The 17,623-nt window shown below is 37.9% G+C and overlaps 1 protein-coding gene across 1 annotated transcript in view; it reads right to left on the bottom strand.

Moving 5' to 3' along the window:
* The window catches only part of DSCAM (DS cell adhesion molecule), a 351,016-nt gene that overhangs the window by 27,254 nt on the left and 306,139 nt on the right, over positions 1-17,623 (bottom strand). The window contains exons 31-32 of the mRNA XM_039369292.1: positions 13,895-14,092; positions 11,918-12,220 (exon numbers count right to left, since the gene is read on the bottom strand). Of these exons, the coding sequence (XP_039225226.1) occupies positions 11,918-12,220; positions 13,895-14,092 (501 nt within the window). The remainder of the gene's footprint in view (positions 1-11,917; positions 12,221-13,894; positions 14,093-17,623) is intronic.

The raw sequence follows: 17,623 nt of genomic DNA, 5'->3' as shown, positions 1-17,623 counted from the left end.
CTCAACACTATCAGCCACATGACCAATTCATTTGGTCATAGAGAATTCATTTGATTCTGGCTGTATGTGTATTAAACCAACCTTCGAAAGAAAATTGTATGTGTTCTAAATAAATTTTTCAAATTATATTACCTTCAGTACTGAAACACTATTTTAATCACTTTGTCAGAAACTGTGTGCTACTTGTTCAGAAAGCAGACACTGTACTATCACACATAGTATACTATAATACAAAACTTTTTTTTTACTTTTATGGATTGCCTTAGCAAGGGTATGATGGTATAATGTTTATACAACTCATAGAGAGTGTGATGGGTTGGCTTCTTTGGTTCCTTCAAATGGGGTTTATAAGCCTTCCCTCACAATATCCTTGCTGCAACTTCCCACAACATTTGAAGAAACTCCTTCTAATTGCTAATTTTGCTTTTACTCGGGTACCATTTTTTCCATGTATTCTACCCTGGAGGAAGAAAGTGGAAACTTTTTTCCTCACTGGAATATTTGATAAGGTAAATTACAATGAGATCAGGAATTTCACAAGAAGGTTGTTTGTTATGTAGTTTAAGATTAAGAAGATAACTGAGATTGAAGACAATAGCAGAAAGAAAAAAGGAAAAGACCACAGGTCCTATAGAGTTACAGTTATCTTCCAGGCACTCATAGACATAGAACAGATAGAACAAAACACAACTAAAGACACAAAGAAACAAACAATTCAGACCAATATCAATTAATTTCATCTATATAAATTAACCAAATATATCCTATACATTGATTTTCCAATCTTTTCTCAGATTGGGATGCATTTCTTACCTGGCAGAAATTGGACTGGGCTGTAGTCTTCTTGAAATGAAATGGAAAATAACAAAGACAAACTGGAGTTCGCTTCCTCTACTTTTCAAAGTCCACTTGAAAGAGAGATACTACTGATGGGTTTACTTAGAATTTTCAGTTTTCAAGACACTGCTGGACTCTGCCCATTAGCTAGATGGATTGATTCACTTTTATTCTGAACTACTAGTGTTTTTCTCTTTTCAATATGGTAAGAAACAGACTGCCATCTAACACTGTACAATATTGCTAAAGTACTATACAGAAATTCATATTTTTCATGCAATTTATAGAAATAATTGATACTTAATAAGCATTGTGTCAGTAGTATAGTATTAGAATTATTTAGGGCTACAACTTAAGCATTACCAAACTAGTTTCTCTTTGCCTCTTTCTGCATTGAGAAAAAAAGATTTTGCATAATACAGGTAGGCCTCAACTTACGACCACAAATGGGATTAGAATTTTTGTTGTAAAGTGATGTGATCGTTAGGCAAAACATCACCTGAATTCATTGGCAGTTCCAGTTGCCCGATGGTAATAATAATAATAATAATAATAATAATAATAATAATAATAATAATGATGACAATGAATCATGCCCTTCATCCACGCAGTGAATTGACAGACTTTATCTACCAAGGCAAATAGGTGGGCGTGGAATGCTACAAGTACATCAGATGGTTGAAGAAGAAAAAAATGGCTTTGGAAGAATATCTGAAGAACAATGATGAAGATGCACTGAAATTAGTATTTCAGGAAGGCTTACTGACTACTGGAGAGACCAAACTGGCCTACAAGAAAGACCAAATGAAGAAAAGAATAGAGGCATGCGAAGACAAAGCACTACATGGCCAATACATTAAAAATATAGCTGGGAAAGCAAATAATACCAAGACCTGGCGATGGCTAAGAGCAGGAAAATTGAAGAAAGAGACTGAGGGACTAATTCTGGCAGCACAAGACCAAGCCTTAAGGACAAATGCATATAAAGTCAAAATTGAGAAGACAGCAACAGACAGTAAGTGCCGCCTATGCAAAGAAGCTGAAGAAACAGTGGACCACCTGGTAAGCTGTTGCAAGAAGATTGCACAGACTGACTACAAGCAGCGGCATGACAAAGTAGCAACAATGGTGCATTGGAAGATCTGCAAAAAATATCATTTGTCTGTAAGCAAAAACTGGTGGGATCATAAAATAGAGAAAGTCATAGAAAATGATAAAATTAAACTGCTCTGGGACTTCAGAATTCAAACAGACAAGCACCTGCAACATAACACCCCAGACTTAACAATTGTCGATAAGAAAGACAAAAAAGTCTGGATAGTGGACGTGGCAGTGCCTGGAGATAGCAGAATAGAAGAGAAAGAACTGGAGAAGATAACAAAATACAAAGACCTACAAATAGAAATAGAAAGACTGTGGCAAAAGCAAGCAAGGGTAGTACCAATAGTCATAGGCTCCTTGGGTGCAATCCCAAAACAACTGGAGCACCACTTGAACACCATTGGCATTGACAAATTCGCTATTAGTCAATTGTAAAAGGTGGCCTTACTAGGAACTGCTTCCATCCTGCGACGATATCTGTAATACCATCAAACATCCACATCTGCCTATCCCAGGTCCTGGGTAAGGACTCGATAGGTAGACAAAATGCCAAATCCAGTCTGAACATCTGGCTGACTGTGCGATGATCCATAATAATAATAATAATAATAATAATAATAATAATAATAATAATAATAATAATAATCCCCCAGTGAGGCACTACCTTGACGTGGTTGTGAGGCTTGTGTACTCTGAGGAAGATGAGAGCTATGCCAGAGGTTCAACCATGGACAGGTCTCATCAGAGGAGTCAGACAAAGAGTGTCTCTCCCATAAAAAATATGGTGAGACGTAAATTTCAGAATGCCATACCGGCTCGGACGTCGCCCGGGTTAACAAGGTCCGCGCTAGATATTGGAGTTCCTGGATATCTGGTGAAAAATGGGTTACAGGACTCAGGACTGTTGGCTGAGCAACCAGGGCCAGCAGCTGCAGAACTACTGGAAGAAAAGGTGTTTACCCGTCGCAGATACACAGTGATGGAAAACAAAGAAATAATGATCTGTTACTACAGATCAAGTCCAACAAGACGAGGATATCTAAAACGAATGCACCAGTTCTGGAAAGAACAACATCCAGAATCAGAAATAACAGAACAGAGACTAGCAGATCAACGCCGATTTATAATACGAAATAAAGTATTTACAGAAACAGAATTGGACGAACTGCAAAGGTTTACCCAGGGCAAAGAAATCAAAGCCTTACAAGAAGTAATTCAGAATGTAGAGGCAAACCAGGGGGAGTTGGCAGTGAAAGAATCCAGTAGAGATATACAACTGTTCTCATTTGGAAACCAGGCACCTCTTCCTCAGGAAGAACAAAACCCTCTAACTAAAGAAATAAAAGAATTGAAACAAAGAATAACTGAGCATCTAGAACAGCACAAAAACAACAGAATAAGGCTGCCTGCATTGAAGCTTGTTCCAAAGAAACAGCTAGCACAAGCATTAAAAGATGCAAATACTGCAATAGCAAGTATAAGCACCAATTCACTGCAAGAAACAAACCAACTAATGTACAGCACAGCTGCAGTTATAACAGAATACCTGGGATGTAAAATCAACAAAGAAGAAAAACAAACAAACAGTGCACCACAAAAATGGAAGGTTAGACTAGAAAATAAGATCAGCAAGTTAAGATCACATGCAAGCAAGCTAGAACAGATGAAAGAAAAGAAGCTGAAGAACAAGAAGACCAAAGAATACCTAATCAAGAAATACCACTTAGAAACAAGGAAGATCAAGGAAGCACTGGAAATAATAAAGCAACAAATAACAGCTATAGCCAGGAAAATCAGTAGATATGAAGCTCGAATTGCAAACTATAGGCAGAACCTCCAATTTCAATCCAATCAGAAACGTTTTCTACCAATCCATCAATGGAGAAACTGCAAGGAATCAGTCAGTACCTGACAAGGAAGAAACAGTGCAGTTCTGGAAGCAGATATGGGATAACCCAAAGAAATACAACAAGGATGCGGCTTGGTTAAAAGAGGTGGATGCAAATAAAACAGAAGTTGAAATGAAAGAACTAGTAATAACAACAAAAATGGTAGAAAAAAGAGCAAGGAAAATCAAAAATTGGTCAGCACCAGGTGAAGATGAACTGCATGGGTTTTGGTTGAAACATCTAACTGTTATACACCCACTCATTGCCAAGCAGTTCAACAATATACTACAAGGAGGAGAAATTGAAAAGTGGCTAACAACTGGGAAAACCTACCTAATAATGAAAAATCCAGCAAAAGGGGCAACACCAGGCAACTACAGGCCAATTACCTGCTTACCAACAACTTTCAAATTACTAACTGGTGTGGTAGCTGATGCAGTGCAACAGCATCTAGTTGAAAACAATCTCTTTCCACCTGAGCAGAAAGGAAACCGCCCCAATAGCAGAGGAACAAAAGATCAACTCCTAATAGACAAAATGATCTTGGAAAACTGCAAGAAGAAAGGAAGACCAACCTGAATGTGGCATGGATTGACTACAAAAAGGCATTTGACTCTCTGCCACATGATGGATAATCAAGTGCCTAGAAATAACAGGAGTCAGTAGAAACATCAGAAAATTTGTGCAAAGATCGATGGCACAATGGAAGACACAGTTGCAGATCAATGGTGAGAGGCTGGGAGAGGTTAATATCAAGAGAGGAATATTTCAAGGAGATTCATTATCACCATTACTATTTGTTATTGCACTGTTTCCTCTGTCAACAATACTGAATAACTCAGGACATGGCTATCAAACATCAAAAACATCTGCCAGACTATCCCACCTCCTTTATATGGATGACCTGAAGCTGTATGGAAAAACATCATCTGAAATAGAATCGCTGCTCAACACTGTCCGTATATATAGCCAAGATATTGTAATGGAGTTTGGCTTGGACAAATGTGCCACACTTACTATCAAACAAGGAAAAATAGTGAAAACTGAAGGAATCAAGATGCCCCACGAAAATAACATTAAGAGTCTGGATGAGGAAGAGTACTACAAATACTTGGGTATCCTTCAAGCTGACAACATCAAGCACACTGAAGTCAAGAAAAAGATTAGAGGTGAATACATCAAGAGAGTGAAGAAGATCTTAAAGTCCAAACTCAATGGAGGAAATACCATAAAGGCAATCAACACCTGGGCAATCCCAGTCATTAGGTACACAGCTGGAATAGTGGACTGGACTCAAGCAGAACTAAAAGCAATGGATAGGCAGACCAGAAAAATAATGACAATGAATCATGCCCTTCATCCACGCAGTGACATTGATAGACTTTATCTACCAAGGCAAATAGGTGGGCGTGGAATGCTACAAGTACATCAGATGGTTGAAGAAGAAAAAATGGCTTTGGAAGAATATCTGAAGAACAATGATGAAGATGCACTGAAATTAGTATATCAGGAAGGCTTACTGACTACTGGAGAGACCAAACTGGCCTACAAGAAAGACCAAATGAAGAACAGAATAGAGGCATGGGAAGACAAAGCACTACATGGCCAATACATGAAAAAAATAGCTGGGAAAGCAGATAATAATAAGACCTGGCAATGGCTAAGAGCAGGAAAATTGAAGAAAGAGACCGAGGGACTAATTCTGGCTGCACAAGACCAAGCCTTAAGGACAAATGCATACAAAGTCAAAATTGAGAAGACAGCAACAGACAGTAAGTGCCGCCTATGCAAAGAAGCTGAAGAAACAGTGGACCACTTGGTAAGCTGTTGCAAGAAGATTGCACAGACTGATTACAAGCAGCGGCATGACAAAGTAGCAACAATGGTGCATTGGAAGATCTGCAAAAAATATCATTTGCCTGTAAGCAAAAACTGGTGGGATCATAAAATAGAGAAAGTCATAGAAAAATGATAAAATTAAACTGCTCTGGGACTTCAGAATTCAAACAGACAAGCACCTGCAACATAACACCCCAGACTTAACAATTGTCGATAAGAAAGACAAAAAAGTCTGGATAGTGGACGTGGCAGTGCCTGGAGACAGCAGAATAGACGAGAAAGAACTGGAGAAGATAACAAAATACAAAGACCTACAAATAGAAATAGAAAGACTGTGGCAAAAGCAAGCAAGGGTAGTACCAATAGTCATAGGCTCCTTGGGTGCAATCCCAAAACAACTGGAGCACCACTTGAACACCATTGGCATTGACAAATCGCTATTAGTCAATTGCAAAAGGCGGCCTTACTAGGAACTGCTTCCATCCTGCGACGATAATCTGTAATACCATCAAACATCCAGATCTGCCTATCCCAGGTCCTGGGTAAGGACTCGATAGGTAGACAAAATGCCAAATCCAGTCTGAACATCTGGCTGACTGTGCGATGATCGATAATAATAATAATCTTGGAAGGGATCTTGGAGTTCATCTAGTCCAACCCCCTGCTCAGGCAGGAAACCCTATACCATTTCAGACAAATGGCTGTCCAGTCTCTTCTTAAAAACTTCCAGTGTTGGAGCATTCACCAATTCTGGAGGCAGGTTGTTCCACTGGTTAATTGTTCTAACTGTCAGGAAGTTTCTCCTTAGTTCTAGGTTGCTTCTCTCCTTGATTAGTTTCCATCCGTTGCTTCTTGTCCTGCCTTCAGACGCCTTGGAAAATAGCTTGACTCCCTCTTCTTTGTGGCAGCCCCTGAGATATTGGAACACTGCTATCATGTCCCCCCTCGTCCTTCTCTTCATTAAACTAGACATACCCAATTCCAGCAGCCTTTCCTTATATGCTTTGGCCTCCAGTCCCCTAATCATCTTTGTTGCTCTTCTCTGTACTCTTTCTAGAGTCTCAACATCTTTTTTTTGTTGCTCTTCTCTGTACTCTTTCTAGAGTCTCAACATCTTTTTTATATCGTGGTGACCAAAACTGGATGCAGTATTCCAAGTGTGGCCTTACCAAGGCATTGAAGAGTGGTATTAATACTTCACGTGATCTTGATTCTATCCCTCTGTTAATGCAGCCTAGCACTGTGTTGGCCTTTTTGGCAGCTGCAGCACACTGCTGGCTCATATTTAAGTGATTGTTTACTAGGACTTCGAGGTCCCTCTCACAGTTACTACTATTGAGCATGGTGCCACCTATGCTGTACTTGTGCATTTGGTTTTTCTTGCCTAAATGTAGAACCTTGCTTTTTTCACCATTGAATTTCATTTTGTTAGATAGTGCCCAGTGTTCAAGTCTGTCCAGATCCTTCTGTATCTTAAGCCTGTCTTCTGGAGTGTTGGCTATTCCTGCCAGCTTGGTGTCATCTGCAAATTTGATGAGTTCCCATCTATCCCCTCGTCCAAATCGTTGATGAAGATGTTGAAGAGCACTGGGCCCAGAACAGAGCCCTGGGGCACCCCACTACACGCTTCCCTCCATGTAGATGCAGTTCCATTGAGGACCACACGCTGAGTACAGCTGGTCAGCCAGCTACGGATCCATCTGGTGGTGATGCTGTCTAACCTGCATTTTTCTATCTTATCAAGTAGTAGGTTGTGATCTACTTTATCAAATGCCTTACTGAAGTCCAAGTAAATTATATCCACAGCATTCCTCTGATCCACTAATTTTGTCACTTGGTCAAAGAATGCAATAAGATTTGTCTGGCATGATCTGTTTTTGACAAACCCGTGTTGGCTTTTAGTAATGACTTTGTTTGCCTGTAGGTGTTTGGTTTGGTTGGGTGGCCTGTAGTATACACCTATGGTAATGTCGTTTTCCCCCCCATTTATATTGACCCAAATGTATTCAAGACAGTTTTCATCATTGTTGTGCTCTATTTCGGTAGAGATGTAGTTATTTCTTACATATGGAGCAACTCCGCCTCCTCTTTTATTTGGTCTGTTTCTTTTAAATAATTTAAATCCCTCTAGCTATGTGTTCCATTTGTGGGTTTCATCCCACCATGTTTCTATAATGGCAACAATATCATATCTGCCCTCATTAACCTGAATTTCTAGTTCACCCTGTTTGCTGTTCATACTCTGTGCATTGGTGTATAGACATTTGAGTCCTTTATGACTGACCCTGTGTTTACTTTCTATGTAAACTGTGTGGTGCCTGAGTTCCCCTATTGTCTTACTACCTATTTGGTTAATGCACCTTTGTGTGACGCTCGCTATTAGAAGATTGATTTTGCTTGACAGCAAGGTTGATATTCTTGTCCACACACACATCTATGTTACATGGACTGATAGCTCTATAGTTTTTAGATTGCCGGGGACAGGGATGTTCTGTATCAATTAACTCACTGTCCCTGCTGTTTAGTTTAAATATTCTTCCAGAAAATCCGTGAATTTATAACTCAGTCCCTTTCTTTGATGGATGCAAACCATCTCTTTTGTACATTTTTTCACTGGACCAGCTACAGACATCATGACTAATATATCCAAACCCTTCCCCTTTACACCACTCCTTTAGCCACATATTGAATTGTGCTATACACTGGCCTTTTCCATTTTGCTCCTTATATACTGGTAAAACTTCTGAAAAAGTAAGCCAACAGCCTGTTCTGCTAAGTTCCTGCCGCAAGCTCTGGAAATCGTTCTGCAGTAGTTAAAATAGTTACAATCATTAGGCCTGTACAGCACCGTTGTTAGGTGAGGACCTCATGCTTCTTTCATCAGACTCAGTAGGGGAGGGAGTAGTGAGATGACATAGTGCACTCTGTGACTAAGCAAGGCAAGAAAGCTGGTGCTGGCTTCCTGGTGAAGGTAGAACCTGTATGGGAGGCACTCTCTGAGGTGACAGCCAATCTGGAGGAAGTGGAGGGATGGGGGATTCCCTGAGAGCAGCACTCATTCTGCAGCTTGTATTAGAAGAATTCCTGGAAACCGCATCTGTAGACTTCAGCGAGGGGTGGAAGCAAGCTTAGCACTGACAGAATTTATTTGCTGGACTTCTGCTCACTCTTGGACCAGCCTTCCTCCTGCAAAACCTCACAAATAGCCAGCAGTTTCCAGCGTGCTGAAGCCAGCAGACCAGTTCCCTGGAATGCTTCCAATGAGTGCTCTGCTCCTTCGGTTGGAAGCTAATGAGGTTTTGTGAGAAGAAGTCTGGGGTGAGAATGAGCAGAGGGCCTGTGGGTAGGCTCTGCCAGCACTGGGCTTGCTTCCACCCCTCAATGAAGCCCCATAGACCAGTTCTCCAGATAATCATGTGTGCTCTGCATGTTGGAAGAGAATTGGCAGAGGAAGACTGCAAGGATATATGGTGGAGTACAGAACACCCAAAAGGGCAGAGATGGGGGAAATTATGAGGTTGGGGGAGTTGAAGTATCCTTCAGTTGCCAATCACCCAAAATTTGATCACATGACCACGGGGGCACTGGAACATCTATACCTTCAAGGACCGTTTCTAAGTCCCTTAATTCAGTGCCCCATAATTTTGAATGGTCATTGAAAGAATGGTCATAAATCAAGGATTATCTGTACGTTAATTCTAGCTTTTTAAACTGATCAAGTGTGTCATAGTGCTCCCTTGAATTATTTTATTTTTTGTAAATTGAATTTAGTTCAGGAATTCAAGTGGGTGGATGAGAGAGGAGAGTCATTGAATTTAACTGTCATTTTCAGGCAATATTTCCCAGTTGCAAAAAATTATGAGATGATGAAAAATGTTTCATACATTTTCAGGTTAGTTGGATTGTTTGACAGCTTTGCCTGTCTCTATCTGTTATAGGAAAGGACAACGCAGGAAGTACAAGATAAAAAACAAAACTTCTGAGTTGTGGAAACAATTTGCTATTAATGTTGTCACAATGGCAAGTATGCTATAAAAGCCATATGGTCTCACAGAGAACATGACAGAAGTAATAGTTCATCATAAAAAATGCACAGAATAAAAATAAGCAATTTCATTTTAGAGAATTTAATAAAACCTTTAAAGTCTTATTTTTAAAAATAAACAGTTTTATGACAAGCAGAAACCCATCAACCATCAAAAATTTACAGCTTGACAACAGATTGACAGCAGGCAGATGCATGGGTTATGTAGTTATAGTCTTAGTGAAGTGTATGATATTTTGATCATTATCCTCATTATTTTGAATATTGCATACATACAAGAACTTATGCAAATTTTATGTAAATTTGTATAATATCTTGTCCTCTCTTTGAGATAATGCATTCTTGGCCAGCCTTCAATGAGTTTGTTGGATTTAAAATTTGAATTATTAATCCAAATTAATGAAATGATGGATTTGTTTGCTTTTTGTATATAAAATATGCTTAGAAAATATTTCCAATTTTCTTCAATTTCCTTCTTTAAAATAATCAGTTAGTATGATTAATACCAAATATCTATATCCATAAAAGAAAGATAAGTATTTTGGAAAGTGGCCTCTTGTCCAGTGTTATCAAATATATAAAAATGGAAGCAAATCTCACAAAAAATATGAGTTTGCTGGTGAAAATTATGCTCCTATCTTCTCTGGTTCGCCTTCATGTGTAGTAATGAAAATAAGGAATGAGATATTTTTTACCTGACAGGATAGTTAGTATTGTGGATTTGGGGAATAAGGGAATTGTATAATGTAATAACATATGTTTTATTGTTTTAGAGAAACATACTGCACAGCTTTATGATTTATTATTTAAAGCATATTTTACATACATTATGTAATTCTACAAAGATTCGGTGTGAGTTACTAAAAGTATAGACAAAGTAATCTCAGTGCTGTAGGAAACTTTTTTGAATGCAGGTTTTTTTTTTTTCACATAGTGGCATTGCCACATTTTATTCATTCAATAGCATTAAAGGTTTTTGTTTGCCCGAATAGCATATTTTATAAATACTGTATCCATAAATGATAACTATAATGAGATATATTGGTTAAGTTAAGTTATTAGAATAGGAGAGGCAATATCCAAATTCTAGTCCTCCCTTAAGCATGGTAACTGACTGCATGATTTTGGGCAAATTATCCCAGACTGAGAAGTTGAAAAACATCAGGCTACCAACCAACAGTGGCCCAACATGATGGACTGCAATCTAGAATCAAATAGGAGATCTCCAACCTGATAAGAATGATAAGAATAATGATAATAACTGAAAAAAACAGTCTTGCTCTATTAGGAATTAAATTACAACTTGCAGAAAAAAATAATTCTGCCAACTAGAACTCATGTTAGAAATATCTTATACCTCCAATAATTCTGACTTGTTGGATACAGACTAGCAAGAGTGATTAAAAATGCATTACATTTATTTAAATCAGGGGTCTTCAAACTTGGCCCTTTTATGACTTGTGGACTTCAACTCCCAGAATTCCTCACCCAGCATGGCTGGCTGAGGAATTCAGGGAGTTGAAGTCCACAAATATTAAAAGGGCCAAGTTTGAAGACCCCTGATTTAAATCAACACCAGCGAATCTTTGCAATATCCTCCTGTGGCCACTGAAAAAGAATTGCCTCCTTACTGAGGCAGGAGGAATGCTTTAAATTTAAAATAACCTAACAATGAAACCCAGAACAATTTTTTCCTCCAAAATCTTGAATACAAAAGCCCCCTTTGACAATCATGATGACCAAGCAAAGCCTCAAAACTAGGGGTATTCTTACCAATAAGGGGGGAAAGATGTACTTGAAACAAAATTTCAGAGTTCAGAAGTGAAAGTCACATAAAAAGGGCTGGCAGGCAAAAGAGCACTCAGTTCTGGAAAAATATTATTGAGTTTGGTTATGAATAAATTCTTATTCTCACGTAAACTTTTTTACCAGTTAGAATCTTAAGGATTAGCATTCAGCATGGGCATGGTTGTGAAGGCAGGGACGTAAAAGCCTTTAGTATTCAGCAGACTGAAAAGTTGAACATTATGCTTTGCTCTGCCATACAACTCAGTAAGAAGTTGTTGTTGTTACTGACAGTTATAAAAATCAGCACTGAATTTTTGCTGCCAGATTTTTTTTTTTTTATCTTTTTGGCCATGCTTTTGTTTGCCTCATTCCTAGAATTAAAACAGATGGAATTAAAATAGTAGCCATAGACACCTACCTGGCCGATGTGCCTTTGGAACAGCCATGTTTGTCACGCGTCCTCCGTCCTGAGGTTTGGGAGGAGATGCAGTGAATCTGCAAATCCCTGATTCAGATGGGGTGCTTGAGGTCAGGCTGTCTGTATATTCATTAGTCCCTGCCGTAAGCTGCTCTGATGAGGTGTCTGATATGAAGCATTCTGTGATGGTAAACTTTGCATGGCGCAGCTGCTCTTCCATCTTGGCGTGTTCATATGCTCTGGCTAGCTCTTCATATGTGGAGGAGGCACTTTCTGTGGAGACCATGCTGCTTCTTGCTCGATCTAAACAATAAAGAAAAGGCAAGGGAAGAATCAGCAAAAGCATAACTTTCTACTGTATATTCCCAGGAGAATTTGCATATCCTTTATAGCATGCCCATACAATATAGCATGCTGTGCTATCAGGTTTTGCTGATAAGTATTTCTATCATGCAAAATTAGTTTACAGAATGGGAAGGAAAAAAATTATTTCAAAATGATTATTGCTATTAATTCCATTTTTTCTCATTGTTTTAATGATCTCTCACAAATGTAATAGAAGGGATTCATTTAAATAATAATTTCATTTAAATAATATTTTTAAGTAATTGATATTTAACATTGAGAAACTAAAATGACATGGAAGTTTACATCCTCATTTTATTTCAGAATGTCTTTATTATTTTTTGAAAGCTATGAATCCATTTCATACAACTGTTTTTAATTGGTATTTTGGTCAACTCAAATAGTTTTCTTCCAGCTGTGCATCTGAACTTTGGATTCAGCCAAGTTTCAAACAAAATAAGATTGATTTGAACGATTAGGTAGATGACAAAATGTGCAATGTATTAAATCTCTTCTGTTTCAGGCCTTTGAAATAGCAAGTAAGATCAAAATTGAAATATTTTATTCAAAACCAAGTGGTAAAAGTTATCAGCAATTCTCAAAGAATCTCCAAAGCAAGCAAGCAAGCAAACAAACAAAACATACTAATCTCTTTTACCTATATATCTGGCTTTATCTTTTGTAAGATAGGAGCTACAAAATATTCTGCAAAATTTAACCATTAAGTTTGTCTAATTAGGTTAATAATTAAAACAATGTATTTTAATTGTTTGATTTAACCATTTGATTTTTCATGTTAATCAAGTGATCGCTAGATATAAACTGCTATTTGAGGCATGTTCTAAAGCAATTTATGGAGGGGGACTCTAAATAAGTCAGACAAAGAGTTTTCAGGAATGGGCAACATAGAAATAGCATCAGTATGTGAATACTCTCCAGTTTAGCGAATCAGCTCCTAAACTGAATTTTATACTTGGGCTAAAGTACACCAATCAGCCACATCTATTTCAGCAAAGCCTCTAGAGCAGTGCCCTCTCCCCACATCTTTTGGGCACCAGGGAGTGGTTCCATGGAGGGCAATATTTCTCTGGACTGGGTGTGTATAGTTTCGTGCATTGCATGGATCCCACCCATGCATGGATGGGGCTTTGCTTGCTTGCACAGCCTGGTTCCTGGCAGGCCACGGACTGGTGCCAGTCTGTGGTCCAGGGGTTGGGGACCCCTGCTCTAGAGAATCTACTAGATTCTCTTTATAGACTAGCTGTCAAATCAAGACACTAAGTAAAGTGTTGGCAATGCAGATGCTGACCAAGAAAGGAAAATTCTTGTTGGGCCATACATTAGCCTCCCTATGATATATGAAGAGAATATTGAATATGTGATAAGCTGGGGATAAATATCTCATCTGCATCTGTTGATCCTCAAGATTGTCACTCCCTTCCCCAACAGCTCGTTCTATTTGCATTTTTAAAAACTCAGATGATCTAGAAAGTGATTATAACATGTCTTGCTTTTTAAAAAAAATGACTAACGTATATGTTAAATATGCTAAATGCAAACAAGCATATAATCGGCTATATCTATAATAATGCCTTCTTGACCTGAAGATGAAATCTAAACTAAAGATGATACCTGTATCTTGCGATGGACTAACACTGTAGCTATCGCTTTCTTTATCAACAGACCCTGTGGCCCTGGGAGTTGGCAGCCTCCAATCTGTTGTTAAAGTGTGGGCTGATATTGTAGGATGGGGTCTATTGAGAGTCCATTGGCTAGCATATCTGTTCCGGGCTGTAGGCCCAGCTTTTGCATTCCTTCTGGTTGTAGGATCTGCAATTAAAACCAAGATAATTGCATATTTGATTAATTAATTTAATTAAGGAACAGAAGAGGAAAAGAAAAAAATCATTAACCATAATTATAAAAAAATCATAAAATCATATTTTAAGACTAAGTCTTAAAATAAAACTGAGTTACAGAGAAGCTGATCTATCACTGAATCAGCTAATGTCAACTATTAGCAACAATATATGTAGGTTCAACCGATGTGTGTATCTTTATCCAGTTTCCTTTTAAATATCTTAGCTACAAAGCTAGTAAAGACAGTCATATAAATATAGTAATCGTTGGACATTTATTTTTAAAAAAGTAAATTAGAAACAAATTAGAAACAAATAGATCTTGCTGTTACCTCAACAAGTACGTTTATGGAGACCAAGCTATAGAAGCTCTCCCTCTCTTCCCCAATAAATAATCTAGAATCAGTTCTGCTGTATATTTCCCATTTTCACACTTAAAAAATATTATAAAGGTATATATTTGGTGAAAATAGAATATTAAAGAAGCAAAGAAATATTTTTATTCTAGAATCTCTAAGAAGGTGCTGCTACCTATAAGATGTAAGAATTGTTCATGATTCATCTCTTCATATCCCAGATTGACAGCATTTTATTTGCAAGCAATTTTTTAAAAAAGTAAACTGCCCATATGTTGCTTGCTTCTTGAAACTACAAAAACAGCATAAAAATAAAGATATTCAGCAATAAATGCAGTGTCCCTTTTTTAAGTGAATACAGTATGTAGATGAATAGCTGAGCAAAACAAAATAGCATCCTATTTTGTGGTGTGCTGCAGATTTTCCATACTGAAAGCGCACTGTATTTTGTAAACCTCACAGAATCATTGCCAAAATGTGAGGAAACGCTCCAGTGATTAATAATGGTATTAAATTTTTATCAAATTGAAAACCTTAGAAGGATAAATCTGCTTACTGAATGAATTACACTTGTATAAAGGGTTTTGTAGTTGGAAAATATCCCAACCATTATTAAATGTATTTGATGTTGTCAAAATTTAACGCCTTTTTCTCCAGAATAATATTAAAGCTAGTATAAGAGTTGGCATATCAACTTGTATTGGCAGAGAAAGAAATAAAAACCACAAATTCCAGCTATTAGAGAGGTTTGGTTTTCCTAGAAGAGTAATGACAACTCAGACAACTCAGTTCATAAAGTTCATTAATTAAAAAAATGCATGGAAGTGTTTGCATAGTTATGGGAAGGGGTAAGGGGGAGTTTTGAAAACTACAAGAGACCAAAATGGAATATGAATGATGAATACTTAAAAATAAAGGGAAGCTCTTAGCCTCATAGGAGTTCTGCATGACTGAGAGAAATATATACCACCTTTCCCTGTTAGTATTAGTATTTTAGTATTTGCTGTGGTGGCACAATGGTTAGAATGCAGTGTTGCAGGCTAACTCTGCTCATACTGACAGGAGTTCAATTCCCTCAATCCTGACCAGCTCAAGTTTGACTCAGCCTTCCATCCTACCAAGGTCGGTAAAATGAGGACCCAAATTGTTGGGGGCAACATGCTGACTCTGTAAACCGCTTAGAGAGGGCTGTAAAGCATTGTGAAGCCATATATTAGTCTAAGTGCTATTGCTATTAGGATTGGTCTCATAGTCAACTACATGTTTAAATTGGATTTGGCATTTTTTATCAACCTATCAAATTCTTCCCAAGAACCTAGAATAGGCAGATGTTGATTCATGGTGTTAAAGCTATTGTTGCAGGATTTAAACTGTTCCAAGTAAAGCTTTTGCAGTTGACTAATGGTGAATTTGTCAATGCCAATGGTGTTCAAATGGTGCTCCAGTTGTTTGGGGATTAAACCCAAGGCACCTATTATTAGGAGTTCTGTTTTTGCTTTTTTTGTGATTCTCTCCAGTTCTTTCTCTTCTGTTCTGCTCTCTCCAGGTATTACCATGTTCACTATTTAGATTTTTTTTTGTCTTATCAACAATTGTTAAATCTGGGTTCTGTTTGAATTCTAAATTCCCAGTGCACTTTAGCTTCTTCATTTTCTATGATTTTATTTTATGGTCCTACTAGTTCTTACTTGCAGGTAAATGTTATTTCTTGCAAATCATTGTTGCTGCTTCGTCATGCTGTTGTTTGAAGTCAGTCTGTGTGATCTTCTTGCAGCAGCTAACTAGGTGGTCCACTGTTTTTTCAGCTTCTTTACAGAGGTGACATTTGCTGTCTTCTTAATTCTGGATTTGTATGGATTTGTCCTTAAGGCTTGGCCTTATGCAGCCAGAATTAGCCCCTCTGCTCTTTCTTTAACTTTCCTGATCTTTGCCACTGCCAGGTCTTGTTATTATCTGTTTTCCCTGCTATTTTTTAAATCTACTGGTCATGTAATGCCTTGTCTTCCCATGCCTCCTTCCTGTTCTTCATTTGGTCTTTCTTGTAGGCTAGTTTAGTTTCTCCAGTACTCCGCAGGTCTTCCTGGTATACTAGCTTTGCTACAGTTTCTTCACTGTTCTTCAGATATTAGTCCAATGGCCTGTTTTCTTCTTCAGCCATCTGATTACCATGCTCACCTATGTTCCTTGGTAAGTACAATCTGTCAATATTGCTATGTAGATGAAGGGCATGATTTATCATCATTATTTTTCTTATCTTCCTATCCAGGACTTTTAGTTCTACTTGAGTTCAGTCTACCATTCCAGTTATGTATCTAATGACTGGAATTACCCAAGAGTTAATTGCCTACATAGTATTTCCTCCACCAAGTTTGGACTTCACTCTCTTGATGTATTTACTTAGGTATTTGTAGTGATTGCCTTCATCCAGATTTTTGATGTTATTTTCATATGGATCTTGATTCTTCCAGTTTTCAATATTTTTCCTGATCTGATGGTGTGGGTGGCACATTTGTCCAGTCCAAACTCCATTGCAATATCCTGACTGTATATATGGATGGGGTGAGCAGTGATTCTATTTCTATTATGATTTTGCATCCCAGGTATTCAGTTATAACTGTAGCTGTGCTGTATATGAGTTGGTTTGTTTCTTGCAGTGAGCTGGTGCTTATATTTGACATTGCAGTACTAGCATATTTTAATGCTTGGGCTAGTTGTTTCTTTGGAACAACCTTCAAGGCAGGCTATCTTATTCTGTTGTTTTGTGCCGTTCTAGATGTTCAATTATTCTTTGTTTAAGTTCTTCTATTTCTTTAGTTAGAGGGCTTTATTCTTTCTGAGACAGAGGAGATGGTGCCTGGTTTTGGAATGAAAACAATTTAATAACTATACAGGCTTCCACTACTGCCAACTCTCCCTGGTTTGCCTCCACAGCCTGAGTTATTTCTGGCAAGGCTTTGATTTCTTTGCTTTGGATAGACCGTTGCAATTTTTCCAATTCTGCTTCTATGTATACTTTATTTCATATTATAAAGCAACGTTGATCTCCTGTTATTTCTGATTCTAGATGTTGTTCTTTCCAGAACTGTGCATTCATTTAAAGATCCTTTTCTTGTTGAACTTGATCTATAATAGCAGATCACTACTTC

This window comes from Crotalus tigris, unplaced genomic scaffold (assembly GCF_016545835.1).
Source record: "Crotalus tigris isolate CLP2741 ecotype Arizona unplaced genomic scaffold, ASM1654583v1 scf7180000017601.7605149639:7615979, whole genome shotgun sequence".
NCBI classification, from domain to species: Eukaryota; Metazoa; Chordata; class Lepidosauria; order Squamata; family Viperidae; genus Crotalus; species Crotalus tigris.
Note: the sequence above shows the minus strand (reverse complement) of the source record. Positions and strands in the feature narration are given on the sequence as shown.